General features: G+C 47.3%; 1 protein-coding gene across 1 annotated transcript; it reads left to right on the top strand.

Annotated features, from left to right (window-relative positions):
• USP3 (ubiquitin specific peptidase 3) lies at positions 1-27,951 on the top strand. Its single transcript, XM_055003056.1, has 15 exons — positions 1-130; positions 12,944-13,004; positions 14,032-14,163; positions 16,442-16,525; positions 17,370-17,451; positions 18,299-18,381; positions 18,831-18,944; positions 19,963-20,076; positions 24,596-24,742; positions 25,974-26,080; positions 26,186-26,266; positions 26,389-26,507; positions 26,926-27,039; positions 27,141-27,208; positions 27,532-27,951. Exons 1-15 carry the CDS (start codon positions 40-42, stop codon positions 27,695-27,697), a joined length of 1,563 nt encoding a protein of 520 aa, XP_054859031.1. The 5' UTR covers positions 1-39; the 3' UTR covers positions 27,698-27,951.
• Positions 27,952-27,959: the final 8 nt, after the last annotated feature.

The raw sequence follows: 27,959 nt of genomic DNA on the forward strand, positions 1-27,959 counted from the left end.
CCTCAGTCCGGCCGGGCCTCGCCTCGCCTCCGCGCCGCCATGGAGTGCCCCCACCTGGGCTCCAGCGTCTGCATCGCGCCCGGCTCGGCCCGGTTCCCTCAGGGCTCGCCCTCCTCCTGGTGCTGCAGCGGTGAGTGGGCCGGAGGGGGGGAGGGGGTCCGGCCTGGCCCCCCCGCCGCTCTGAGGCGCCTTTGTTCCCGGCCTCCCCTCCCCCTCACGCGCAGCCGCCCCCCCGTGACTTAAATAGCCCCCTCTCCCCCCCCTTAGCCTTCTTTTGGGGGGGGCTCTTCTTTCCCCCTCAACCCCCCTCCCTCAGCCTTCTTTGGAGGCTTCTCTTTCTCCCCTCTTGACCCCCCAGTCTTCTTTGGGGGGCTCTTCTTTAAGGGGGGCCCCTCTCCTTGTTCCCTCTCCTTTAGCCTCTTTTGGGGGTCCTCATTAAAAGGGGGGTCTCCTTTGTCTCGTCCTCCCTTAGCCTTCTTTGGAGGGGTCATTAAAGGGGGGGCTTCTCTTTCCCCTTGCCCCCCTTCAGCCTTCTTTTGGGGATCCTCATTAAAAGGGGGCTTCTTTTCTTGACCCCTCTCCCTCAACCTTTTAGGGAGGGTCGTTAATGGAGGGGGTCTTTCTTCCCTCTTGATTTCCCTCCTTCAGCTTTCAAAGGGGGGGCTTCTCTTCCTCTTACCCCCATAGTCTCTTTTGGGGGTCCTCATTCAAGGGGGGGCTTTTCTTCCTTCCTACTTGACCCCCCCTTCAGCTTTCCTTCGAGGGTCCTCCTCACAAGACCCTTCAGCCTAGTTTCCCCCCCCCCCCTCTTATATAAAGACCAGCCCCAGCCTGGCGAAGAGGAAGGAAGTGCTGATTCAGCACCACCTTGGTGGGGGGCTCCAGATGCTGGGAGGGCATCGCCACTCAGGCAAAAGTAGGACTTTTGGGGAGGGGGGTGGAAGAACCAGCAGGGCCCAGGGGCCATGAAATGCCTGCAATGCAAAGGGAAATTGAAACCGCGTCGGAAAGGGAAAGGGTGCCTAGTGGGGATTCTCTGGCTGCATCCCAAGGAGCCGTCTGCCTCCGCTGGCCATGCAATTGGGCAAGACTTGCAAGGGCCGCAGGACTCCTGTTTTGCATCCTCCCTGATTCCAAGACAGGTTCCTGTTTCCTGGATCAGCCCCCCCCCCCTACACACACACTCAACGTTGCATGTAGGAAAGGAGAGCAGGCAGGATAAGGTGATTAAGAGGAGCAGGAGTTGGTAGCTATTTCTGATCCCCAGCAAAGAGATTTCCTCCTCCCTGGGTTGAGGGTTGCTGGGGTGGGGGCCACAGATGTTCTTGCTGTTCTAGAGATTAGGGCTCGAACAGTGCTCTGCCTCCCCATCAGAGCACTCCTTTGTCCCCCCCTCCCAGTCCCTGTTTTTCCTGCCTTTTTCTCTTCTCCCCACTTTGTGAACCCAGGAATTCTTGGCCTGTGCAATTCCACAGAGCTCTGTTGATTTTAGGGTGAGATGGGGACCAGAGTGTTGGTTTTCTTGATCCCGACCATGTGCCCGGCAGGCAAGACATTGTCTGTCTCTTCTCTGAGGGGCTCTGTGCCTTCATCTGGGAAAGAATGCAGAAGAAATTTCTCCTTCTAGCTGCTTTGTTCCTGGAAGGGAATGGCAGTGAATGAAACAGCCCACCAGAAAGGGGGATTAAGGGGCCTCGCGTGTTTAACTTGGAGGAAAGAAGGCCCATCTCTTCGCTCTGAGTTTAGGCCATGTTGGGAGTGTGTCGGACCAGAACATGCTGGAGGGTGGCTGTGATGCCATAAAACGTCTGAGGAGAGCCCCAGCAGGAAATGCCGGATAACGTGACACCACCGTGCACAAGCCGCTTAAATCACTGTTCGCACAATTAAGATGTGTGTGTTGTGCTACAAACCTTAAAATGTCCACAGCTAGCATTTTGTTGATTTAATGGTGGAAATAAACATGAGATGCTTATATTAGGTTTTCAGTACTGTTGTGGTAACAGTGTAGTCAATTCAAATGTTTTGTGCTGAAGCTTTGTGCCTCTTCAAGCAGAAGTAAATTAGTAGTAATATGTGGTAAGACATAGTTCTATTTATTACCACATTTAGCAATGTCTGTACATTTGCAACTTCCTCTGTTTCTGTCAGAAGCTCTGCTTAGCTCTTTTGAAGAGTACTTCTTTTGAATTGGCATGAATTGATGTGTGTTGGCCCTCATCCCTTCCTTAATGGGAGATTTACAATTCAATGGGTGTGGATTGGATCCCTTGTGAACTGAGAAGTTAGTCCTGATTGAGGCGGGGGCCTTTGTTGTTGGTATCTTCAGAGGTTTCTTTCCGCAGAAGAAAAATGGCTCCTCCTAAACGTGGTGTTTTGTGTTTGAGAAAGGCTGCTAGTACTTTGATTCCTCTTTGTAACAGTCCTGGAGCTAAGGTGTGGTGGGTACTACAGCTGCCCTTGGAAAAACCAGTTATTTTACTCTATAAAACTTGTAGTGTTAAAGGGGAATTTATTTTACAATGCAGTATCATGAGAAAGTTAATAATATAAGTAAAAACAGCAGGTGCCACTGGGCTCAGATTCTGCTGTTCCACTCCAGACCATCATGGCTACCTACCTAAAACTGTCCTCAAAGAAGTGTGTGAGGGGTGGGTCTGCCAGTTCAGGGTTATCGAAGAAAAACAAAACTGTCGGGCAAGGTCATGTGGCATGAAGGCTCCGCCTCCTTCAGGAATGACAGGAAGATAAAATGACCAAAGCTGGAACACAGGAAAAACATTGGTGCACTTAATAAAGTGTGCATGTAATAAGTGTGTGATCTGTGCATGTTCTCTATGGGGTTGCACTCCTCTTGAAGGAGTGGTCCATAGCTTGAGGGTGCTCCTGGGCCTCCACCTGGGTAAAGCAGGTGGCAACTGCAGCTTGGAGTACCTTTGGTTAGCCTTCCTAGGCAGAAAAGATCTGGCCATTTTGGTGCATGCTCTGATAACATCTAGATGAGATTACTGCAGTGTGCTCTACATTGGGCTGCCCTTGAAAAATGCTGGGAAACACCAGTTGGTGCAGAATGCTGCTACGAGGATGTTGAGTGGGTCATAGGGACCATATCGTTCTCATCTTGGCCCATCTGTGCTGGCTCCCACTTTGTTTCCAAGCCAATTCAGGGTGCCAGTGTTGACCTTTAAGACCTGTTTGACTTGGACCCAGCATAACTGAAGGACTGGTTACTCTCATAAGCACTTCAGCGATCTTCCAAAGCCCTGCCTTTGTTTCCCCTCCTTCTGAGGTTAGGTGGGTGGCGGCAACCCAAGAGAAGGCTTTCTTGCCTGTGGCCCAAAAACTAATGGGGCTCTGTCCCCTGGGGATATTTGTCTGCCCCTTTCTGTCATTGTCTTCCACCAACAGGTGAAGACTTTTTTGTTTTGTCTGGCATTCTGTCAGTGATTCCACCTTCTTGCCCTATGTTTTAATTACTGTTTTGTTTGTTTTTGAGATGTATTTGAGTTTTGATTGTAATAATTTTATACATTTTAATTGTATGTTTTTAATAATGTTTTGTTTTAACTGTTAGCTGTCTTGGTGGCCCTCATCGGGCAGAAATGTGGCATAGAATTTTTAAAAATAAAATATCATAGAGGTGCTGACTAGCTTGATGAGTGGGGTCTGGTAAGCAAGGAGTTGTTCCTTGGCCCTCACAAGTAGTTATTTGAAAGACTCACTTTAGTGTAAATGCCCTGCATTAATGTGTTACGGTTTACACATCAATGAAATAACATGGATTCCATGGCGCCACACACACACACACACACACACACACACACACACACACACACACACACAAATCTAAAACCCGTTTGCCAGCGCAGCGAAAGCCTCTTCCTCAAGAGGTATCCCCCGATCCTCCTGAAGGCGGGAGCAGTCAGGGTCTTCTGTAGAAGATGGTAGTTCTCGGGCAGATTATTCTGGGAGAAATATGTCCCTTTAGATACCCTGAGGGGTGTAGAATAAGTCAAAATCAGCATCTTGAATTGTGCCTGGAGAGAAATTGAAGCCAGTGGAGATCTTTCAGTATTACGAGGACATGATTTCTCCAGTACACTCCAGTTAACAACTTGTCTGTTCCATTCTGGATGAGCCGCGCGCTTTTCAAGAGTAGCCCATCATGCGTCGCAAATCAAGCTGGAGATTTTTGGAGTTCTGTGAAGGTTCCACCTCTGGCTGCCCTTCTGTTCACCCAGAGGCCTCTGAGCTCTTACCTCCATTAGTTTACATTATGGCAGCTTGCAGTTAGAATAGCTTTGTTTCAACTTTTGTTTCAACATAGTACTGGTAAGGGTAGGGAATTGAACTTGGACTTGGCTTTATATAGCAAGAGGACCTAAATATTATGGGGAGTAGATAAAGAGAGGCCATTGCTTAGCAGCCCTGTATCTGCCATAACATCTGTATCTGTGATTCTGTCATCAGCTGCTAGATAACATGCCAGTATGTGGTGAGTTTACTTTTACGCAGAATTGTCTGGTGGTGCGTTCATTTCAGGCAGCCGAGAGTGACAGCATGGCTTTGGTGGGCTCACAGCAGGACCAGAATAACAAAAATCCCTCTTCACCAGTTGGCTTAGATATTTTGAGAAGCTGAAGACAGGGAGTGTGTGGTTAGAGTCAAATGCCAGCGTCTCCTTCCTTTGTTCCTTAAGAAAAGGAGTTCAGTCAGCAGGAATTCCTGAATTCTTTTGCTCATTCTGCCGAGTGCCAAAGCACAAAGGTTCCCCCCCCCCTTTTGTATGCTGAGGTTGCATCATATTCCCCATAATTGATGTGGTTAAAACAGTTCTTCGTACTGCTGTATGAACATCAAGGTCTTGGATTATTTTGTTTTCACTAAGCTGAGAAAATGCTTAGCAGATGGTTTTCGTTTATCCCTCTCTAGCTGTGATGTCCATTCATGTGGCTGAAGAATTAGTTATCTTGTCTTCCCTCTTGTACTGTGGACTGCCTCCTTCTGCACACGCAGTAGAGGTGATCGAATTCTGAGTTGGTTGAATGGGTGGTAGCATTTCAGATGACAGGAGAGGGTCGCATTTTTAATGCTCATTAAAAAAAACCTCCGAAGCAGTGCAGACTATTCTCTCCCAATTCAGTTCTCTACCACTTGAGTGTTTATTGACTTCATACATACTTCACTTTTCTCCTCAGTGGAGATCAAGTGTGGCTTACTTACATCATCCTCCACTCCTGTATTTTATCTCCACAACAGCCCTGTGAGGAGGTTAGGCTGAGAGTGTGACGGACCCAAGGTCACCCAGTGAACTTCCATGGCAAAGAGGGGATTCAAACGAAGCATTATACCACAGTGATTCCATGCCACTTCATTCGGCTGCACAAGTAGACCGGGACTTTGGTGAACTTCCTCAATTGAAAATATGACACAGTATTTGACAGAGGTCCATTGTACTATTGTTCACGAATAAGCTTTTAATGAAGCAAATAGTTTTGGACAGTTTGAGTTTCTATGCCGCTTTTGGACTGGTTGAAGGACATTGAATGCTTCCGTTTCCCAAGGCTGGCTATTTATTTTACTTCATTTATAGGTTTCTATCTTGCTGATACTCAAGGTGGATTACAAAATACAGAAAACTATTCAATCAGGCTGCATAGGATATCCCATAACAGTGCAGTAGGACTAGGATTACAGAACTGGAAAACAGTGCAAATAAGCTGTCTGAGGCATGGCAGAAAGTGGGTTGCGAAGGTGGAAGGTAATGCAGTTGCCACATTTCATATGCTGTGGGCAACTAGAAAGCTGGAATCGTCTGCCTGAGAGAGTGTGGTCTGGGTTGTTTCTGTAGCCTTCATTGGGTGCAAAAAAAAAATCTGTGACTAAATGCAAAGCAGTTGCATGGCAGAGGGTGACAAGTGGGCACCCTCATTGCGGAGTGTGTTTACTTGCTCCTCATGTACCTCCTTAAAGCCCATATATAAACTGCTGCAGTTATCAAGATGTGAATTAGAGAGCTGATGTGGAGAGAATTCAAGACATTCTTTTCCACTTGCTTTATTTTATTAAAATATTTACATTGTGTATCTTTCCCATTATCCATAGCACTCGTGGGCAGTTTGGAAAATAATTCAAACTTAAAACACAAACCACTTGCCCTGCATCAGGGGTGGAAGAGCCTCCACCAAATGTACTGTTACACAGGCCACTATGGGAGTCCTCCCTTTAAACCTCTGATACCCCATGAAACCTTTCATTGAACCTTTTCTTCCTGCTTTCTTCTTCCATCCCTTTTTCCTTCTCTGGCTGTCTCTTCCCTTTAAGTCTGCCTGCAGCCCCCACAAATGCATAGTTACCTCCCCTACATACCTGTGTTCTCCCCGCATCTTGCTTATTAGTTAACCCCGTTGTTCTTCTCTCCGCCCCCTACGACAACTTTTCTGAGCCTTCATAGTATTGTAGAGTTGGAAGGGGCCTTACACAGATCATCTAGCCCAACTCTCTGCCCAGTGCGGGAACAGCTTAAAGCATCCCTGACAAGTTTTTGTCCAGTCGCTCCATGAAGACTGTCAATGAGGGGGAACCCACCACATCCCGAGGCAGCTGGTTCTTTCTCATCCCTTGCCCTTCGCGTCCCCCCTTCTGTCACGCTGTTTCCATTCCATTTCCCTTCTACATGTTGTGTTTCCCTCCCATTCCTGTTAGGTGTGCCACCCGGCAAAACCCTTCCTGTCGCTCCCTTTTCTAATCATTTGCCTCTGTGGGACCCCCTAACTCCATCACCCCTCCCCTCTTTCTCAGTCAGCCTTCCCACCCCCCCTCTCATTCATGTTTTTATTAACTGCAACAGACATTCCTTTCACTTCTCCCTTCCACCATTTGTTATCCCATCTCTCATTCTTCACAGCCCCTCTTTCCACTTGTGCCAGTCATGTGTAGCTGTCCCCTTCCCAGTAATCCCAGTGACATCTCCTTTTTCTAGTTTTCTGCTCACCATTTGCCATTGCTGTTGTGTTTCTGCAGTTCACAAAGTAGACATTTACTCTGGTGGTTCTGGAGGCAAACAGAATAATGCCAAACTCGCACACGACTGTCTCCTGCAAGAGAAAGAATCTGCCTTGATCTGAGCGAAGAGGCGGAGTCTAAATATTTTAATAGATGAGAGTTCAGGTTCCGTTTAGGTTGCCGCCTTGACCACATTGACCAGCGAGACATTTCCATCCATTTTGACCGCAGGGTCTGCTGCATATGTGAAGTCAGAGCAGTTCCTTCGGGGGGATTTTCTGTGCAATATGAAGGCCTATAAGGAAAATTAATAATTTTCTGCATCTCTGATAGTTCCCCTGGGTTATTTTGTATATATTTGTAAAAGGAAAAAAGATTTACAGTTTTCATAAAGAATAACTAAATTGTGAAATCTTGAATTCATAAAGGTAATAATTACCTTTGAAGGACTTGGATCTGGAGTGCTCATTGTCTGTTCATTTTTGCAACTTTCTGGGCCTTGTTCAACGATACTAACATTCACTCACTATTAAATTTTTTGCAGTTATTCCAATCCATTTCATGATAATTCTATTCAAACCAGTCCATGATTAATGATGTTCTCTTAGAATTCTAATTGTGGCCTCCCCACTCTTTAGGGTGTGATGGGGGCAGAGTTTCTTTATATTTTCTTTAAAAGCCATGAAACTTTTAATTTGGATCAAAGCAGTGTGCAGGCTTTTGAGTTCCACAGGAAAAAAGAGGTCCCAGGCTGCTTTATGGTTTCTTGTCTGCATCCTGTGGATAATACCGGGTAGATTAAAATAGATAAAAGTAGTATATGTCTCTGGGAAGCAGAAGCTTTCTGGAAAAAAGGGAGGATAGCAGCCATACGGGAACTGAATTTCTCACTTTATACCGGATGGAACACTCAGGGCCCTTAAAAGGCCAAGAGTAGAGGGGAAACATGGTAGTCATGAGAGTAACAAAACTGGAGCGGGCTGGGTGGGTAATGATGCACACCAAGTTGGGCAATATTCCTTTGTTGTTCTGATCAGACTCGTCTATATGAAGTTAAAGGGGTAAAAGTGGGTTGGTTGGTCGGTCTAAAAAAATCCTGCCTCCTCATGGGCATTACTAGTTTCAACCAAGTGATGGTTCCCTCAGCTGTGCTGAGCTCCTCTGAGTGACCACAGAAGCTGTTGTCAACCAAAAGAACTCAATGCAAGGTTAGGCTGGAACGGCTAGCTGGGCCCAGCCCTTGATGAACTGGTGTGAGGTGCTGTGGGGCAGGGTGTTGGGCGGGTCCTCCCGCAGCTGAAGACTAACTGTTCAGGTCATTTAAGTTTCACCTGTGCACAGGTCGTGCTATTAATTATGCACCTGCCTCTGTTTCTCTGTGTGACATGAATTAATGGCATGGGTGCTCATGGGTTTAAAGGTTTTTAGAAAAAAAATTCTAGGCTGTTTTCAGATTTGATTTTATTGTGGGTATTTTAGCATTTTCTGTTTGTGGCATGTTGTGTTTAGTGTTTTGAACAACCCTGTGGGCCCTGTCTAGAACCAAAGGTCAGTGTGTAAATTGAACTAGCCCAGTGAAGAAGGGGGGCCTCTGTTGATACCTGAAACATCGATAGCATTTGGCACACTAGCCAGTGACCAGTCTGTTTTTTTAAAATGTGGTCTAATGCTGTAGGATAGTAATTTTTGAAGCTAAGGGATTTCCCTTCTTTCATTGTGGCATTTTTTGTTGTGACCAGCATATTTATTGCATGTAGCCAAAGGCCATCACAATCAAGTGAATAAAACTCAAATAAAACACATAAGTAAAACATAAACACCAAACAATAAAACGACGATGTTAAAAGCACATAAAAATGACTTAAAAGACCTAAGTTCCTTCATTATACATAGGTGAAAGAGTCTCAACCATTAAGCACAGCTCAAGCTCTGATTTTCTTAGCTGCCAGGACAATGATTTCTTTTCTTGATGGAGAACTAGCATGAATTTAATGCCTGAATAGTCAAAGCATATTGCATATATTTGTAATCCTTCCAGTAGGCCTATAATGTAGGCCAGTCTCTATAGGTTAAACCTAAGAGATTGTGGCTGGCCATTGAGTAAGTGACTGAAAGGCCAGTTTCTTAGCTGCTTTGGTGCACTAGCTGTGTATTCTGAAACGGTTAAAAGACAGCTGTCTGTGTACTCTTTGGAAATTTTATCCTAAATAAACTTATAAGTTTGCATAAGCCGCTCTAGCTTTGCAGAGTTCGCCTTTCCCCCGCTTGGACTGCACCATAGTTGATTCATCACTACACTGACTGCTTTGATTGTCAAGCTCTAGTGATACTGTGCCACAAAGTATGCTCATCAGCACAGTATTTTTAAAAACCTGGTTAAGCTTCTCCTTGATGAAGATGTGGCATGCATGGGGCTCTTAACCATTTTTTTGTGCTGCAACCTCTCTAAAACAACACAGAGCTATTAAATATGTTAGTTGAAAGCTGAAAAAACAAACATCTGTGACTACGTGATATGCAGGCCAAAGGCTGCTACATGAAGGAAATTCACAAGACAGAAAATATTGCTTCACCATCTCTTAGGTGTTTAAATTGGCAGTGTACTTCTAGGGAGGGGTTTGTGGCTGCTGTCCAAGCATGCACTTTCTTCCTCCTTCCCTACAAATGCAAAACAACTTTCTTTACTCCTGCTCAGCCAGTGCAGATAGCATCTCAGCTGCTGAACTGAAACCAGATATTTATTGGGCATGTGTATACTTGGAGGGATGATAATGGGTTTCAGTCTAGTGTAGATTAGAGGAAAAACAGTTGTCACTTTCTTTTTTGAGAAGCACTTAAAATATGATTCTGTGTATTTCTGCCTTGCTAGACCCCTGGAAATGTAGATATGACCATTTATTTGTGTCCACAGATCATATTAGCTTTTGCTTTTGCAGAATATGCTTCTGTTTATCCTGACAGCACGTGCCAGGTACGGGGGGGCACTCTCTCTTGTAATGTTACGCGTAATAGGACTAAAACCACCCTGCCACCACTCTGTCTGTGTGCCTCTGCCCCTAAGCTATTGGCTGCGCGTGTGGTGTTTCAGGTGTGAATTGTTTAGGGTGAAGGTGGCAGCAGGACTGTATGTCCCGGTGAGAAGAGCGGGAGCAGAGGCACAAAAGTGAGAGGAGAGAAATTTCACACAGGACCAAAGGGCTGCATTGCCGGAAAGGGCTCAGCATTGCTGGCTGAGGAGGGGGCAGTGGCTCCTTGATAGGAACCAACCATTTGCACTTCACCGCCAGTGCTTAGTGATTTCCCTTTTGTAGCTGTGCTGCCTTGCTGGAAAAGAGTGATGAATCGGTTTCCAAAGAATGTGACTAATAAGGCCAGTTGCAGTGAGTTGGTATGTTCTAGGGGTCAGAGCAGGATCTGGGAGACCCAGATTCGAATCCCCACGCTGATGTGGAAACCTGCTGGGTGACCTTGGGCCAGGCACATTCGGCCCAGCCTCAGGAACTCTGCAGGGTCATTGCGAGGGCAGAATGGAGGAGAGGCGGCTGGAAGCTGCTTTGGGTCCCCACTGAGGAGCGGGGGGGGGGGGCGGTAGAAAAGAAGCCAGCCTGTAGTTGCCTGGCTGTAGTCCGTGCCCTTTGTAAGTGCTGCTCCTCAAAGCTGCCCTGCTGGGGGCTCCAGACTTCGTTGTTTTGTGTCACAGGCATCATTTTGCGTTTATGCACGGCTTCCCTTCCTTCTCCTCCCATGAGTGAGGGTGGGAACTAAAGTGCGTTTGAGTGTGGAAAAGTCTAGCTTGGCATTTTATCTGGTTAGTTGGACTCTGTAGGGCTGGCGTGGCTCTGCAGAGTGGCTGTGAGTGTGAGTGAGGTCTGGGAGGTCCTGGATTCCATGGGGGTGGGCATCCAGCACTTCCAGCCCCCACCTTTTCTTTTGCTCTTTTGCTTCTCCTTACCACTAGAATATTTGTTCGTTTATTTAACTTATATACCTTCTGGTTGTCTGTGTCTACTAATTGTTTTTTTCATTCAAGTGACATTCTAAGACAGCAGTACCCAGTGTGGTGCCCAAGGGCACCATTGTGCCTGCCAATAGTATTTCTGTTGCCTGCCAAGTGTTTTTTTGGAAAGCAGGTGGGGGCAGGTGGGCTTTGCCAAGCATGGATTCTGATTGGCCATTGGAGATTTGATTGTCTGAGCAGAGTTTTAGAAATGTTGCTTTGGCAGAAGCTGCTTGCCCAGCACAAGGATCTTCACTGTGTGGCTGAAGCTGTAGGTAGAGTTGCCAGGTGTTCAGTAATCACTCGGACAGCCTGGTATTTGAGGGGGGAAATGTTCCCCAAATACCAGACACCTGGCCCCTCCCCCTGGCAGCTCTGTCACCCAGTCTGGGCACCTTGCCTCCCTCCTGCGTGACACCAGCAGGAGCGGGCTGCCCAGTCTGCCTTCTGCGGCTGCAGGTGCCCAGGCAACTGCTTGGCTGTGCAGCGCCACCCAGGAGTGGCCAGCAAGCAGTGGGGCTCAGAAGTGGGTTGGTGCGGTGACATCACTTCCTGTAGTGACATCATCGTGCCGTCCAGGCATGTAAAAACAAGATTAGTTCTCCTCCTCTAGGGCCCAGTGTTCTGGGCCCCATCTGGCAACTCTATTTGTGGCATCCATTTTGTGGCCGGCTCCACCTCCTGCAGCAGCCATTTTGGGGCAACTGTTTTGTGGCTGGGCCCACCACAATGTGTCAGAATTACAAGTGTGCCTGTGGGCTCAGAAAGGTTGGGGGGCCCTGCCCTTAGACGTGCCTTTTCCCCAGGCTTTCCCCAGCTGTGATGCTTTGTTCCTTTGATTAGATTTTCTTTCTTCCCTGATGGGACTTTTCTTTAAACTGTAAGGTCTATACATTTTCAGTTTTTGCACTGCATCTTATAACTTTAGGTAGTCTGTAAATAACAACAGTCTGGTGATAGTATTGACTCATCTTAGGGAGTTCTTGTGGTGCCATCTATGCCACGTTTTGCTCTTAGAAGCAGGGCAGTTTTCTGTCCAAGGAATGCTTGGGCTCATCTGTCAATAACAAGCAAGCATCGCTGCTCGACTTCAAGTTATTACATTGTAAACAGCACTTTTGTCTATCCTGTTACACGATGGTTCCCACATTCCCAAGTTAACAGAACATTGATGGAAAGGAGGCATATGACTCGCTGCAGGCTTTTCGAGGCACCAGATTTTTTGATTGGGCCACATTTCTCCTATTTGAATACATGTTAAAATACTTGAGGCCATTCTAAAAATATAGCTAACCTAAACTGTGGCTGCATTTAGACATCAGGACAAGCCTCTTTCTGTTTGTGATGGGCAGGCTTGTATACTCCTTTGTGCACGGAGTGCCAGTGAAGGCACCCTGGCTTTTGAGGCAGTGCGCTTGTTTAGCTTAACAGTTTAGATTCCCTGTCTGAGGGGAGGAAGCCAGTTTCCGTTTGCCAGGTCCTCGTGTTTTTGGACATGGTAGGAAGGTGCAGTTTCAGTCGTGCTTCCCGTGGAAGGGGAGAGGGAGGAGAGAGATTGCTTGTGGAAACACCCTTGTGCGTTTGTACTGGATGGCCATGCTAAGCACAGAAAAGCCTGTAACATGGGGAAGAGGTGTGAAATGGGCAAGACAAGGATAACAGTACCTTGAACCTGAATGACTATTTGATAGTGAAGGAAGCAGGTTTAATGATGAAAGTGTACGAATCTGCTAAGGAGGGAAATATTTTAACCTAAACATTTTCCTCCTTAGCCGATTTATACGCCTTCATCATCCTGCTGCCCATTCCTAATTTTAGTCTGTTGTTGGAGCTGTTGATGCTGTGTTAAACTGGAGTGGGCTCTGAGTAGCTTAAAAAGCTTTCTTACTCAACCATGTCACAGTCTAACTAAATTTCTCCTCTGCTTTTCTCCCCCAACAGTGTGCAGGTCTAACAAAAGTCCTTGGGTCTGTCTGACTTGCTCAAGTGTCCACTGTGGAAGGTGGGTATAGGGCCTGCGTTGTGAATAAGGGGGGGAGGCAACTGCTCCGCATGCTTGTTTTTAGTCATGGGAGGCCAGCATGCAGCCCAGGCACAGCAGTCAGCACAAGCAGGTGGAGGCTGCAGTTCGTCTGGACAGGAGTGGACCGGCCCATTTGTGTTGATTCAGGCCTGTGTGTCTGCCTGCTCCTCCAGCACAGCTCTGACTCCAGCTCAGCGAAGGAGCCACTACAAAGCCTGGGTGGCTCCAAAGGCACCGTGGGGTCACACGTGTCAAAAGAGACAGGTTGAATGTGGTCAGGATTTGGGCAAGGAAACTGAGGCACACATTCCTGCTGGGCTGTGGTTTGGCTGCAAATCAGCACTCTACTGGTTCAAATCCCACTACTGCCATGAGGACGGTAAGCCCGTCCTCTCAGCCCCTGCTCCCCAGCTATATTTTGGGGATAATAATAACACTCAACTTGTTCACCACACTGGGTGAGGCACTAATCTGTCTAGAAGATAAGCACAGTTATCATCTTGCTGGCCAGATGCTGCTCCTAAAAACAGCCGTGCATCCGACCTCCTCCTGGGTGCAAATGGAAAAGTTTCACAGTAAACTGATTTAAAGCAAAGTGCCACCCTTTTACTTAAGTGGCAGGTGTAATCTGTGAAAGATAACTTTTCTTTTATTGGAGGATTTCTATTATCTCAGATTAAACTAACAAAAAAAACCTTTTAGGGGAAAAATTTAAAAAAAACATTTTGGGTTTAAAAATTGTTTGGATATTTACAAGTTGTAACTGTAGATTATTTATTGTTACTTGCTATTTGTTATACGTTTTTATTGTTATATTTAAAAAATGGAAAATTAATAAAAAAAAAATTTAAAAAAATTGCTTGGATATTAGCACTTTAAATCTGAGGGAATTTCAGCAATCCACAGCAGAAAGAACGCTATTGTAATTAGAGCTCATTTGCTGATAAGAGTATTCAGGGGGAGTATTCTGTGGTCTCACCTTTCTGTCTCCCCCCGCCCCTTTAAGGTATGTAAATGGACATGCAAAAAAACATTACGAAGATGCCCAAATTCCTTTAAACAACCATAAGAAAACAGAAAAGCATGAGAAAATTCAACATACAGTGTGCATGGATTGTAGTAGCTATAGTACTTACTGGTAAGTGGATATTTCTAGCATTTGGGTGGCATTTCTGTAGCACTTTTGTACATTCTCAGAGTATTTTAAATGGAAACTTCTGAGGCATTGCTTGCTCTATGTTAAATAGCTTGTGTGAGAGTTTAGATTTCTAGCCTGATTTATGTCAAAGGCTCAGGACAGGTAAAAGAAGCATTAGGAAGAGCTTCCTAAATCTTGAAAGTTAGAATAAAGGTGCCGAGAGCGTCAGTATTCTTACTCTTTTGCCTGCTTTTTTGGTGGGAAGATGTAGCTGCTTTGTCCATGCACAGCAACCCACGCCCACTTAGAATATTATAAATCATGTTAATGACCACTGCAAGTGATGAAATTCCTTAACCATAACTTCCTGTTGGGTGTTGTGAAATAAGTTAAGGCTGGTGATGAGAGCTATATAAAATTAGTCTTTAAAACATGCCCTCCATTGAAGTCTCTGTGACACGTGACTGTTGGCTTGCCTCTTTGTGTGTCCAAGCTGACACTCTTGGGCAGTGATTTGTCCAAGGACTGGCTTACATGTTACCTAGAGTGGCAGGGTTGCTGCTGCCTCTGTAGCTGCTTTCATGCTTCTCCAGATGATGCATCTGCCACACCCCCTACGTGACTGGGACAGATGATATGGATTGCAAGCATGCTTGTGGCGTGAGAGTGAAGAGATGTCACTAGCATGGCACAGAGCCATTTCACTTGGTACAGCCATGGATGTGGCTACTGATCCTGGTAACTTGTAAACTGGGGTGCAGATGGGGCAGTGATCGGTTTCTTTTGTTACAATACATTTGCACCCCTTGCATCCCAGTTATCTCTCTTCTGTCTCAGTGCCATGTTTTCAGGCTGGCTTGTGATGCTAAGAACAGTTGTCCCCTTTGTCACCCTCTTTCAGTCTTGCTTACCTCCCTCAAAGCTTTTTGCACCTCACTTACCAACCTGAACATACCCCGTTCATTCAGTCTGTCCTTGTGTGACCCACTTTCTAGACATTAGTAAAGTATTTCATTGAATTAAAATTAAAACATGCCAGTTTACTGCTGATCAGACATGGGCACGAACAAAAAAACCCCTGAACCACGTGATTCTGTGGTTTGTGGCATTCCACGAATCACGAACTTCCAACCTTTTCCCACTTCACAAATTGGTTCATGGTTCGTGGCATTTCAACCACCATGCACTGGCTGCTGAAGCCGGTGCGGGGCATTTGAAACAGACAGCCCCTTTCTTCTGCTGCCTGGGCAACATGAGAACAGGGCTATCAGTTGCACAGACCCCGCGCTAGGTTCAGCCGGGGTCTGTGAAACTGACAGACTCTTTTCCTGCTGCCCAGGCTGTCAGTTTCACAGACCCCGCGTTGGAACCGGTGTGGGGTCTGTAAAGCTGACAGCCTGGGCAGCAAAAGAAAGGGGCTGTCAGTTTCACAGACCTTGCGCTGGGTTCAGCCAATGGGCTGAAACCGGCATGGGGTCTGTGAAACTCCAAACCAGCCATGGAATGGTTGGGGAAAGTTGTTTGTTCCATAAAAACGCTGTCCCGCGGAATGTGTGTTTCTCTGCAAACGAACCAGCCTTTCTGTCCGGAATTTTGTTCCATGGTTCGTTTCGTGCCCATCTCTACTGCTGATTGTTAAAAGCCAGACCAAACATGAAGGTGCCCCTAGAAGATGCTTGGGCTCAGTATTAGGGGAGATTCTAAGTAAAGGACTTCCCCAGTTAGATAACTGCCACAGAGGGCTCTTCTCTTAGATGCCCTTTGACGTTACCTTAGTGATCCGAGCCTCCAAAATAAGGCTTGCCATTCTTACTGTCTTTCGGATGCGGCCCTCAGTGAAGAAGAGATTTCCTGTCCCTTGCACGGATGCAGAGAGGAGGGAGACAGAATTTCGAATACTTGGTTTTCAGTATATGTATTTCTTGATTTTATGTATTAAAAATTACAAATCAGATATGGTAGCTATTGCAACTCCATTATTAAACTAGAATATTGAGCTTTGCAGTGGGCCAGAATGCCCGCTAGGCTTCTGGAGCACTTTTGTAGGAGGAGTGGCTCGAAGCTGTGTAGAGGCCGTGGGCAGTTTAGATGAGAAATTTTCTGCCCCCTTTCTGGTAGCCTTTCTTTGCCCTCTGTTTCATGCCTCTTCGATCCTTTCAATAGCCATCGGCAGTATTTTGCTCTACAGCTGAACAAGCCCTCATTAGCTAGCCCGCCCCCTGTGATGATCCAGCCTCAACTGAAACCTGTCAGACTGATGATAGTTTGTTCGCTGCAGTTATCGCTGTGATGACTTTGTCGTCAATGATACCAAGCTGGGCCTGGTACAGAAAGTCCGAGAACACCTACAGAATTTGGAAAAGTAAGCGACATAATTCTCCTCTTTTGCAAAAGTGGCCTTGGGTAGTGCAGCCGTTTACTGGTATTCCTAGTCATCAGCTTGTTCTTGTATGTGAAACAAAATTCAGATGTTTTCTCCCCAGTTGATTAATGAGGAACACAATTTATAGGGAAACTTTCCTTTGCAAGGTATATTGAAATGAAGGCAACCGCCCAAGAGCACCACATGCCCCCATTATTTTCAGTGGGACTTGTGCAAGAGAATTTCTTGGTGGGTTGTAATTGGGATGCATCTTTCCACGTGTGTCGTAATGGCGTTAATGTCCATTGCCCGAGATGGCTTCAGGGCAGGCACTGGAATGTCTGGGGCTGGCTGGCCTGAAACCCACAAATGCATGGATGTGATGAGGTTTAAAGAGTTGTATGCTTTCTTTTGGATGGCTTTGGTGAGTTAAAGTGTCATGTTCAAAATAATATGTGTGTGAGAAGAAAGAGCCTCTTGTGGGGGATCTGCCAAGTGGCCTTTCATCAAGAAATTATTTTAAATAGTTTTGATTCTAATTAGGGCATGCTCTAGGGTGCTTGCTGTAGCAAAACCTAATCAGAATAATTTGGAAATTACATGATTTTCAAACAGAATCGGCCTTGAGCTCGTGCTCCAAGGAATAGAGAACTCTATTTTAAGGCCACGGTAAATTTTTCATTGCAGCTTTGTAATTGATGGTGGGTCTCTGGATTGCATGGAAGGGCAGTATTTCAGATGTGACTGTGCGGTTAAGATATTCTGGCCAGATTGTGTATCTTTGGTGTGTTCTCTTTGCAGTACTTAGTATGTTTTAACAACCACTTTGTTCCTTTTCCTTCAGTTCAGCTTTTACAGCAGATCGACATAGGAAAAGAAAACTTCTTGAAAATTCCTCTCTAAAGAGCAAATTATTAAAAATTAATGTAAGTACAATATTATTTACAGAGTTACTGATGGTGTGGTCCTAGCACGATAGCTTGGGAGCAAATGTCACAGATATTTGGGTCTGATTTCCAAGTCTGAATGTCTTGGGTCCTTGCTGTAGCTTACTCAGGTTCTTGCCTGAAGGCCCGTAGATGACATTTCCAGTCTTGGTTCTAACTATTTGAAGTTTGTGGCTTGAAGTTTAATAGCCTGTTTTGAGTAGCAAAGCCTCTGACGGAGTTGCTACTTCACCTTATACTAAAAGATTTAAACTGCTTCTGTAGAGACGTTTGATGTCTGGCTGCTGTTCTGTTCTGCCTCAGGACATGTTCTGAGAAGTTCCAAAAATGTTGTGGAGCCTGGTGCCTTTACTAGGGTGGGAAGTTTGGATATGGGAGACACAAGTTCTAGTTCTGGCTTTGCCAGGAAGCTCACCAGGAGGCCTTGAACCAAGGTGCCCCCCCCCCCCCCAATCTGCCTGACTTTCTGCACAGGCTCTGAGTTACGTGGGTGAAGGCAGGGTAGAAACAGTGCTTTGCTTACAGAAATTGGACCAGTGGGAGAGGTGAACAGCTGGCATATTTGCATTACGTAAGGTACTCTGCATACCCCCCGAGGGCAGCCAGCCACAGAGAGGCCAAGAAGTACCTGAACTGCACTCAGGAGTTCCTGTGCCTTACTAGTATTTGCTCAGTGCTTTCTCTGAGACTTGGCATCCTGGAATTTGTGTAATCCCTGAAAGGGAGGGAGGGAGGGAGGGAGGGGCTGCCTTCACAAGGAGTCCTTGCTTTAGGGATGCAGAGGGCCGAACCTAAGAGCTTCTTCCTTGTTTTGTCTGGTTTGCAGGGGAGCACAACAGCCATGTGTGCCACAGGCCTTCGGAATCTGGGGAATACGTGTTTTATGAATGCAATCCTTCAGTCCCTAAGGTATCTTTTTTATTAGTGCCTTAGGCTCAGGTGTACTGTATGAAGACCTGGACTTCTAGAGTGCATACGAACAAGCAAATCCCGTAAGAACCTAAGAAGAGGTCCTGCTGGAACAGAGCAGTGGTTCATTAGTCCCACACCCGGTCTCACACACTGGCCAAGCAGTTACTCCAGAGGGCCCGCTGCAGGGCATGGAGAGGCCGAGGCCTTCCCATGATGCTGCCTCCAGGCGCTGGTATTCAGAGGTGGACTGCCTCTGAACGTGGAGTTTCCCTTGAGTCACCGTGGCTAATAGCCACTAACAACCCTATCCTCATGAATCTGTCCAATCCCCTTTCAGGGTTACCATTTATACCCACCGAATTCCTGCAGAGGAAATAGATAGGTGCTTCTGTCCCTTCCTTCCCACCCGGCTGCATTTTTCTAGTTCACCTTCCCTTCTTTTGCAGCAACATTCCACAGTTCTGCTGCTACTTCAAAGAGTTGCCTGCTGTAGAGCTTCGGAATGGAAAGACCGCAGGCCGGCGAACTTACCACACTCGGAGCCAAGGAGATAACAGTGTGTAAGTGATCCCAGTTCCAGGAGGTTGCGGGGCATGGGATCGGCAGCATCTGAGACTAAAAGGGTGAGGTGGATGGGGTGGGCGGGGGGGGGTCTGTGGTTTTGGGGTTTTTTTTGCATTCTCATGTTGTTCCAAGAATAGGTGGATGAGCGAAAAACTGAATTGTGAAGGAAATTAGATAAAATATGGGTTTGTGAAATTGGTAACCCTTGTGTGGAGATTTGGTGTTTTGAGATATTGTTTAAAAATCTTAACAAAATGGATTAAAACGTGGCAAACTCAGTCTCATAAAAGTCAGTAATTGACTGAACCGTGCGGGCAAAGCCTCCCAACTTGTGGTGTAGCTCAGTTCACAAGTTGGTTTTGTTTAAAGTAGTGAACAGTCAGTGGTGAACCACACTTGACCTGGCTTCAGTTTTCATTTGTGAAATAGGAATAATGTTGACATACCTCATATGGTGATCGCAAGAATAAATAAGAAGGGCAAACTAAAGTGCCAGACCTTGAAAGGGATACATCTTACTGAAAAAGAAAGGCTTCTGGACTGCTCCCTGCCCCCAGAGCCACAGAATTTAGTGCCCCAAATGAGCGTCTCTTCTCCTAAGAGGCCAACTCTGTTTGCTCCCGTAGTTTTGGAAAGCAGCCCTGAAGATGCAAGATCCGCGTGGCTTTTGAGGAGAGAGCAGATGTACAGGAACTTCTGTAGTATTCAGCATTAATTTTTACACAAAATACTGAGTTTCTTTAAGGCTTCCCTAATATTGGGCAATGCCCCTGTTCTTTGTACAAACCAGTAAAAACTGGTTAATTGTTTAAGGACATAAGAGGAGCTCTGCTGGAAGAGGCTGGGGGGGGGGTTGTGTGGCACCTCCTCCTCCTCCCTCCAACAGCGCCACGTCCCACATACGCCTCTTGACATGTGTGCGCTGGACAGATTGTGCTCATATTCGATGGAAATATTCGTTACCGCTTGAGTAGATTTTTCATCCTAATTGTTAACTTTGATTTTCCTTCCCAGTTCTTTGGTGGAAGAGTTTCGTAAGACGCTCTGTGCCCTGTGGCAAGGGAGTCAGACCGCCTTCAGCCCAGAATCACTGTTCTATGTTGTTTGGAAAATCATGCCAAATTTTAGGTAAGTCCAGTGAGAAAAGGGAGACAAATCTTTGTGGCAACCTTGTGATTTTCTGTGGAAGGAAGGCATTTTGTTGCCTGTGAACGCCGTGTTGCCCTGCCCTGAGAGCCTTCTGCTTTTCAGGATGTCACGCTGGTGGCTTTTGCCTACTGCCTGTCAGAGGGCATCCGTTTCCTCTGTATCTAGAGAGAGAAATGCGAGAGCACTGGAGTGTTGTGAGGGTGTTTTACTCGTAGGCGTGTTCAGACACACAGAGTGCAGGGAGCCCAGGGAGCCTGGTGGGAACACCCACCTTGGCCGCCTTCAGTAGGGACTGTGCTTCAAAATGTACAGCTCCAACAGGCCCGAGCAAAGCCTACTGGGCAAAACTTCCTTGATTCTCTCAGTGTGAGCTAGTTGCTGACGGCTTAATTGTGCCTGACTTCTGCAGTGAGAATAAATCAATGTGCCGTAGACATTTTGCACCCAGACTGTCAACAGCCGAGTTCACTCAAGTAAATCCAAGTGTCGTTCCTCTCCAAGGTCTCCCAGTCCTGGCCCCTGAACCTCTTTCAAAGGAGCACTGAGCCCTATTAGGAATAATTGTGCAGAAGGTAAGTTGCTCCCCATTCTCAGGTCGTAAAGCTGTTCTGTTAATGTGTTGACCTCTAGCAGTGCTGAAAAGATGCTCTGGACACGCCCCCAGACCCTGTTAAGCGAGACCCTGTTATTCTTCATCTCCAGGTGCCTAGTATACCTTTTCCTGGCTGAGGAGAATCAAGGAAGTTTAGCATCAGTCGTTTCAAAAGTCCCAGTCCCATTTTTACTCTCATCTCTCTGGCCAGTTACTGTCCTCTGACCAGTCATTTGACACCAAAGCAAGAGCTCTGTCCCTAAGTTGCTCTAGCAGATTTTCAGCACTGTGGGTTCTCTTGTTTGCTTTTCACAGAAAGGGCCACCATTTGGGAAAGGAAAGTGTCTGTGTTCTGTGCCAGGAAAACCACCTTTTGGATGCAGGGGCAACATAAGTCAGAGGTCTCTGGTTCAGCTTCTGGCATCTCCAGTTAAAAGTTCTTGAGCTGCAGGGTTTGGGAAGGTCTTTCCGTGCCCACAGCCCTGTGGAGAGCCATTGGCATGCAGTGCCCAAGCCCAGAGCTCGATGGACCAGCAGCCTGCCTGGTCGTAAGGCAGCAGTGGCACATGCTTCTCCTCAGCATTAGGTGCTTGGGGGCACATGCTGGCCTTTCTGAGCACTGCCTCTCTGGTCATGCTGAACCAGCAAGGGAGAGTTTCCCAGGACGAGCGATGGACGAGTGAAGAATGCCCGTTCAAAAGCAGCCGGCTGAGGAAGGGGGAGATGGGTCTTGCTTCTCTTCTGCATCTTGGAATGAGATGATGGGGAAAGTTTGACCTGAGGAGATGGAAACTGTGCTTGGGGTTCATGGTAGTGTTAAACACACACACACACACACCCTCATAGGCTGTGGGGACAGTTGCGCCATGAACTGCAGATGTGCGTGGGCATAGAATGAGGTACTGTCAATAGCAGCTCCGTGAGAAGGAAACTTGTGCTCAGTTCTGCTAGAGTTTAAGCTGCTTGATTATGAAAATGGCCTTGCGCTTCATGGGAGAGAGAGTGTTACAAAAGCTGGACTTGCTTTTCACACTCATAAGCAACCCGGAGAGGATTCTGCCCGCTGAGAGGGCCACTGCGTCAGTTGTGTTGCTCAGGGAAACTGCTCTGCTCTTCTAAGCCCTGTTTGCTTTTGCACACTGCCTTCTAGGGAAGGCAGTTTTGTCTGTCCCGTCCTCTCTCTCTCGGAAGAGAGCTGGAGAGGGGAGAGCAAAGCACACAACACTATAACAACAGCTCTTTCTGGGTGTCGCAAGTTAAATAAGAGCGCAGTTTGCAGAAACATCTACTGCAGGCTTGAATCAGAGCGGGAAACCACCATAGTTTTCTGTACAAAATTAATTGAGCCAGTTCGTACTTTGCTTTTTGAGCGTTCAGTTGTCACGTGACTGTGTATTGTTGCAGGATTAGGTAGCCTCACCAGTCTCCCAGAGTCCTTTTTTGCAGACATGCTAGCTTTGTACATGCAGAAGACGTTGATGTAGGACATCATTCAAATATGTGCTCCCCCCCACCCTTTTCCTGGTGCTTATTGAGGTGGTAGAATTGTATTTCATGGACTGTCTAATAGACTGTAAGCCTCATTGCCCATCTGCTGGTGTGGATGTGGGGGCTGTTGGTGTGCTTCCTCTTTCAATGAGAAGATGTGTGTGGGTAGTTCTCGTGATGGCTACTTCCTTCCAAGGGTCTCAGGGCTGCGCTTATAGTTCTTCCCTGGTTTGCCCTCACAAGCAACTGTGTGAAGTAGGTCAGGCGGTGTGTATGGCTGGCCCAGGGTCACTCAGTGAGCTTTATGGCCGAGTGGGAATCTAACCGTGGGTCTCCCAGGTTCTACTCTGACACTAACCACTGCACCACATTGGCTGCCACTAGGATTGCACGCTTGTTGTCTAGCACCGTCCCTGCTTGCACGCTTTGTTGGCTGATAGTTCCCGACTCAGTTTGAACAGGCTTTAGCTGGGTCTGATTCCGACGTGCGTGTTTCTTGCTTGCCAACTCCCTGTGAAATGGCTGCTTTGGGGGAAAAATGTGTTGGAGGTGAGATTGGGTGATAGAAGAGCTGTGTCTGCCATGTGAAATCAGCAGTGCTCATGGCAGCATGCAGGCCAGCGCTTGACCTGACATGCATGTGCAAACCAGCCTTACATTCGGATGAGAGATCACTTTGTCTCTTTATAACACCCCACAGATTAGGAGGGTGTCACAATGTTCCATCCCCACCTTTTGCCAATACTAATTTAAAGAAAGTTCACTACTTGTCTCCCTTTTAAAGATGCTTTCGGGTTTTTTAAAATTCACGTGTTAATAAAAGGTGTAAAACTTTATAACTGGACACATGAGGAATGTTTTAAAATCTGGGAAGGATAGACCTGGTGAAGGGAGCAGAGCACGGGCTTAGCTGTCGCTTCATAGGGGGATCTTGGCAAGCTTCCAAATAAGAGAGGTTGCCTTGGTTAGGAACATGGAAGGCTCCCGAAGGTGGTGCTGGCTGTGCAAACCACATCTCAGGCTTGCTTTGTCAGTAGATCGATCCTATACATTCCAGTGCAGAGAAGGTGGCATTGCCTGGAGGCTTTAATTTGTCACCCAAGTTCTGTAGGTAGAGAGCTGAATTGCCTCTGCAGCTGCAGGAGTGTGAAGCGCTGTGACGTGCTGTGGCTGCTGTCCCTTGCTCAGCAGCCAGCTCCACTTTGCTTGCCGTAGAGGGGAGCAGGCGGAGCCAGAGGGAAAGGGCCTGGCAGCCACCCAAGGAAGCTTTTGGCTGCAGCAAAGGGCTTCCGTGGCCTTTGACATGAAGTTTATTCCGGATTCGCAGACGTGGGGCTCTCAAAGGTGCTGTGGGGCTCCTGCTTTATTTTGCTGCTAATAACTAACCAAATTTATTTCGGCACAAGCTTTTGTGAGTCGGAGCTCACTTCATACCGTGGAAACTTATTTTGCAACCTGGTCAGAGTTCTACGGGGGCTTGGGGCATATAAATGCTATGGCACCCAGTGCATCTACACTGCAAAAATAAGTTGTTCCCCCCTTTCTGAGTAGGCTGCCTGTGAGCACCACAGTAGGCCCCCTCGGGCCTGTGTCTCTGCTGTTTCCTGTAGGCGTCGCCCCAAGTCCTTTCTCTGCCCCCTGCCAGCTGTGGGAGCCTGGTTGCAGCTGCCGTCGGTGCGCTGAAGCACGATTACCTATGTGAGCAGTTTCACAAGGAAACATGGCTGGTGACGTTGGGGTGACAGGCAGGGGGCGCCTGCCTGGGGAAAGTGCAGCAGTAGGGAGCTGGGATGCACCTGGCCAGTTTGGTTTTCTTGTGAAAAACAAGTCTGTTCAGATGGGCTAGAGCTACCACTTGTGCAGCAGAGCATTTCTTCTCCAGTTACTTCATGGCAGAGCTTGGGGTGCAGTAAAAAACAAGACGGTGCCTTGAAATAAGACATCTGGATTAAGTGAAGTGAGCACGTCTGGAAAGCGAGTGTCCGCATTGCAGCTGCTAATGAAGTCTTTGTTTGATGCCACATGGGTCATCCTCATTGGTTTTGCCCCTGCTGGACTGTTTCCTCCCCCGTGGGCTGGTCTTTGGCGTGACTGCAGTGAGGCTCCTTGGCTGTCTCCTGAGGTCAGGATGCAGGGCCACGGGGCCCATAAGAGGAGTTATGCCCCCCACGTCATCTACTCACGTGGGCCTAGCTCACAGCTTGCCATCCTAAGAGCTTTGGATGGTAGAAAAATGCCACAGACAATGTCATAGGCTTGAGTGGGTTTTCTAATGCTGTTTGTCAATTCTGGCTTGAGAAATCTGTATCTCCCTACAGCCAGTGTTCCTATAATTGCCTGAAACGTCTTGCTACGTGTTGTCACGAATCATGCCTGTTGATCAGCAGTGGGTATATTCATCCCTGTGTTTCTGTCCAGGGGGTACCAGCAGCAAGATGCCCATGAATTCATGCGTTACCTTCTGGACCACCTGCACTTAGAGCTCCAAGGAGGCTTCAACGGCATTTCACGCTCCATCATCTTGCCAGAGAATTCTAGTATTTCAGCGGGCAGTAGATGCTGCATGTAAGGAGGGGGCTTTGAATCTTTCCACAACTCTCTGCCCTGGAACAGTTTCCCCCCCTTTAGGGTACTGTCAGAGCCCAAGAATCTTCACCTCCCCAAGTGAGAACTTCCAGGGTGTCACACAGCAAATGCAGGCGGTACACTTGCTGGAGGAGTGGAACTGGGAGGCCTCCGACAGGCACGGTTCAGGAAACAAAAGACACCCAAGAGGGCACCGGCCAGCACAGCGGGCATCCCGGCCAAGTGGGGATAAGGCTGCGGGCGAGACGTGCTCCTGGCCTCTCCTCTCCTCCTCCGCCCCCCCCAGCAGATTCACTTCAGTTTGGTCACTTCTGGTGGGAGAAGCAGAAGGCTGCCTCCCATTTAGGCATTTCCCCCACTTGCTTCCTCCCCCACAACTAGCCAACAGTTTGGACCGTGCCAAAGTGCCAGGAGATGTGATAGTGGGGGTAGGGTGGGAGGAGGGCACGGGGACAAATCCGTTGGGGACATGGAACCCTGCACCAGGTCTGGCATCGAGTGAAGCATCAGGGAAAGGAGCAGGTTCTGAGAATTCTGCTGTTGGACTCTAGAAAGTCTTCAGACCATACAGTATTTTTCTTGCAAGCCACCCCCCCCCCGACATATATTGGTACAGACGTCTGTTTAGGTGGTGCAGACAGACAGCTGTTACTCTAGAAGGGGGCGAGGACTGGGGCAGTTCATAGGATTTGACAACCTGCTCCTGCCTCTTGGGATGATCTATTATTTATTTATTTATTTCATATTTATATCCCACCCTCTCCACAAGTGGGCTCAGGGTGGCTAACAACATTTAAAAACAATTTAAAACATTACAACTGTATAAATATTAAAACACCATTTTAAACAGCGACATTTTGTATTGTGCAGCGGCAGCATCAGGAAGACTTACAATATTTTGTGTGCATGCTGTGGTGGGCAGTTTTTCACAGGGGGGTGGGGGGTTCAATTTCCGGCAGTTTCCTTTTCCATTTGAAGCAGGTCCCGAACGTCGGTGCTCCTCGAACCCCTTGTTCTTTGTAAGTGGTTGGCAGTGTTAGCTCGGTTTGGAGTTTAGCGGGCTGCTTTCTGTGTTGGCTCATAGAAAAGGCATCATGGGAGCGGAAGAGGCTCAGTGCAGCCAGAGCTCTTGCAGGCTCGGCACTGGTACTCGTTCAGGGCAGTTATTCTGCCACAGCTTTGACGCTGATGCTTTTCTTTCTTCTGCTAGAAATGGCACTTCTACAGTGGTCACAGCTATTTTTGGAGGCATTCTTCAAAATGAAGTCAATTGTTTAATCTGTGGGACGGAATCCAGAAAGTTTGACCCATTCCTAGGTATGGTTGCTCTGTCAGTCTACAGCTAAACTTTTGGGATGTGTATTTTATATTGAGCTTGAATAAACTGTTTGACAATAATTTTGACTGTATCTCTCTGTTTAGACCTTTCTTTAGATATTCCAAGTCAATTCAGAAATAAACGTAGTAAGAACCAAGAAAATGGACCAAGTTGCACATTACGGGGTATATCTTTTAACTTGTCATATGTTTTTCTAATTGATATTCTGGGTTTTTTAAAAACAGTTTGGGAAGTTAAAAGAAAATGGCTTTAACTCACCCACCCCTCCACCTGCACTCTCTTCTAGATTGTCTTCGCAGTTTTACAGACCTGGAAGAGCTTGATGAAACAGAACTGTACATGTGCCACAAATGTAAAAAGAAGCAGAAGTCCACCAAGAAATTCTGGATTCAGAAACTACCCAAGGTGAGCAGAGGCTGAGTGCAAAAGGACACGGGATCCGGCTTCTCAAAGCAGCTTCCTTTGAACGTTGTTGGCCTGATCCACAGCTTGAAAAACCTTCCCACCCTTGAACTGTGTGGGAACGTCTCCCCCGTTTTCTTTCTGAGACCAGCCTTCAGTGTTCATTCGCTCAGAGTGTGAGCCACCGTACTCGGCTCTCTTTGCTTTTGATGTTGAGGTTAAATTTTTTCATGTGGAATTCTATCTCCTGAAGGGGCCCGGAGGCAGCTATACCTTCACAAAGTGACAGGGTTACTTCCCCAGTACGCTGGTTTTCTGATATCCAGGAAGGCGCAGAGGCCGTCTCCCCCAGTCGAGGTTGCTCTGCTTTTTGCATAATCCGTGAAGAAATTCTTGCTGACTATTCTCTCGAATGCTGCAGGTGCTGTGCTTGCATTTGAAGCGCTTTCATTGGACGGCATATCTGAGAAACAAAGTGGATACCTACGTGGAGTTTCCCCTGAGAGGCCTAGACATGAAGTGTTATTTGCTAGAGGTACGTGGTTGAGTGCGGGGGTTGGGGGTAGCTGATCATGGGGTCTGGAAGGCACGGGAGGAGTTCTCAGTTCCTTTCTTCCCTCTCTCTCTTCTCTCTAGCCAGAAAACAGTGGCCCAGAAAACTGCCTGTATGACCTTGCGGCTGTGGTTGTGCATCATGGCTCAGGGTGAGTATGACGAGGAGCCCAACTAGAAATCGAGAGCATTACTTGACCCGAGACCTCTTGACCTGAGAGCCTAAGCCTGTTCATTCACTGCTTACTCGCCAGTGGCTCAGTGCTAGAACCTCTGCTTTGCACGTGAAAGGTCCCAGGTTCGATCCCCAGGTTGCATGTGGCCCTGCCAGTTCCAGAGGATCAGAATTGAAGGACTTAGTGGAGAGACCCTGGACAGTCGTTTGCCAGGCGCTTCGGAGACCTCGTGGCCCTGACGGGCCAGTGCAATAACCTGCCGCTTCCGGTCTGCTCAGTCTGTTGTTGTTTGTTTTCAGAGTTGGCTCTGGCCACTACACGGCGTATGCAACGCGTGAAGGGCGCTGGTTCCATTTTAACGACAGCACCGTGACGCTGACCGACGAGGAGACAGTGGCCAGAGCCAAAGCGTACATCCTCTTCTACGTGGACCGGCAGGCCACGTCTGAAGCCGAGAAACTTTAATGCCCCTCCCCACCTCTTGCGTGTCGTGGCCAGCGGACAGAACATTTCCAGTCCTCCACCAATACTTGATCCAAGACTTTTGATTTCATTGTGCACTTTTCAAACTTCTCTTGGGTTCTAGTTTTCCTTTGTACGTAGTAGCATTTGATTCGTTCAATGTGGATGCAAGCTAACTTTTTTGTTAGTTACACTTTAGGGTGGGGGGATGTGGAACCCTCAGCAGATACTGAATTTGCTGCTTCAACTAAATTTTATATATATA

Source organism: Eublepharis macularius, chromosome 18, assembly GCF_028583425.1.
Source record: "Eublepharis macularius isolate TG4126 chromosome 18, MPM_Emac_v1.0, whole genome shotgun sequence".
In the NCBI taxonomy this organism is placed as follows: Eukaryota; Metazoa; Chordata; class Lepidosauria; order Squamata; family Eublepharidae; genus Eublepharis; species Eublepharis macularius.

Excerpts from the sequence above, each read along its gene's own strand:
- USP3 (XM_055003056.1), top strand. The coding sequence starts at position 40 with ATGGAGTGCCCCCACCTGGGCTCCAGCGTCTGCATCGCGCCCGGCTCG. Across the intron at positions 20,077-24,595 it reads AAAATCATGCCAAATTTTAG|GGGGTACCAGCAGCAAGATG; the intron begins GTAAGTCCAGTG and ends GTTTCTGTCCAG. Across the intron at positions 26,267-26,388 it reads ACCAAGTTGCACATTACGGG|ATTGTCTTCGCAGTTTTACA; the intron begins GTATATCTTTTA and ends ACTCTCTTCTAG.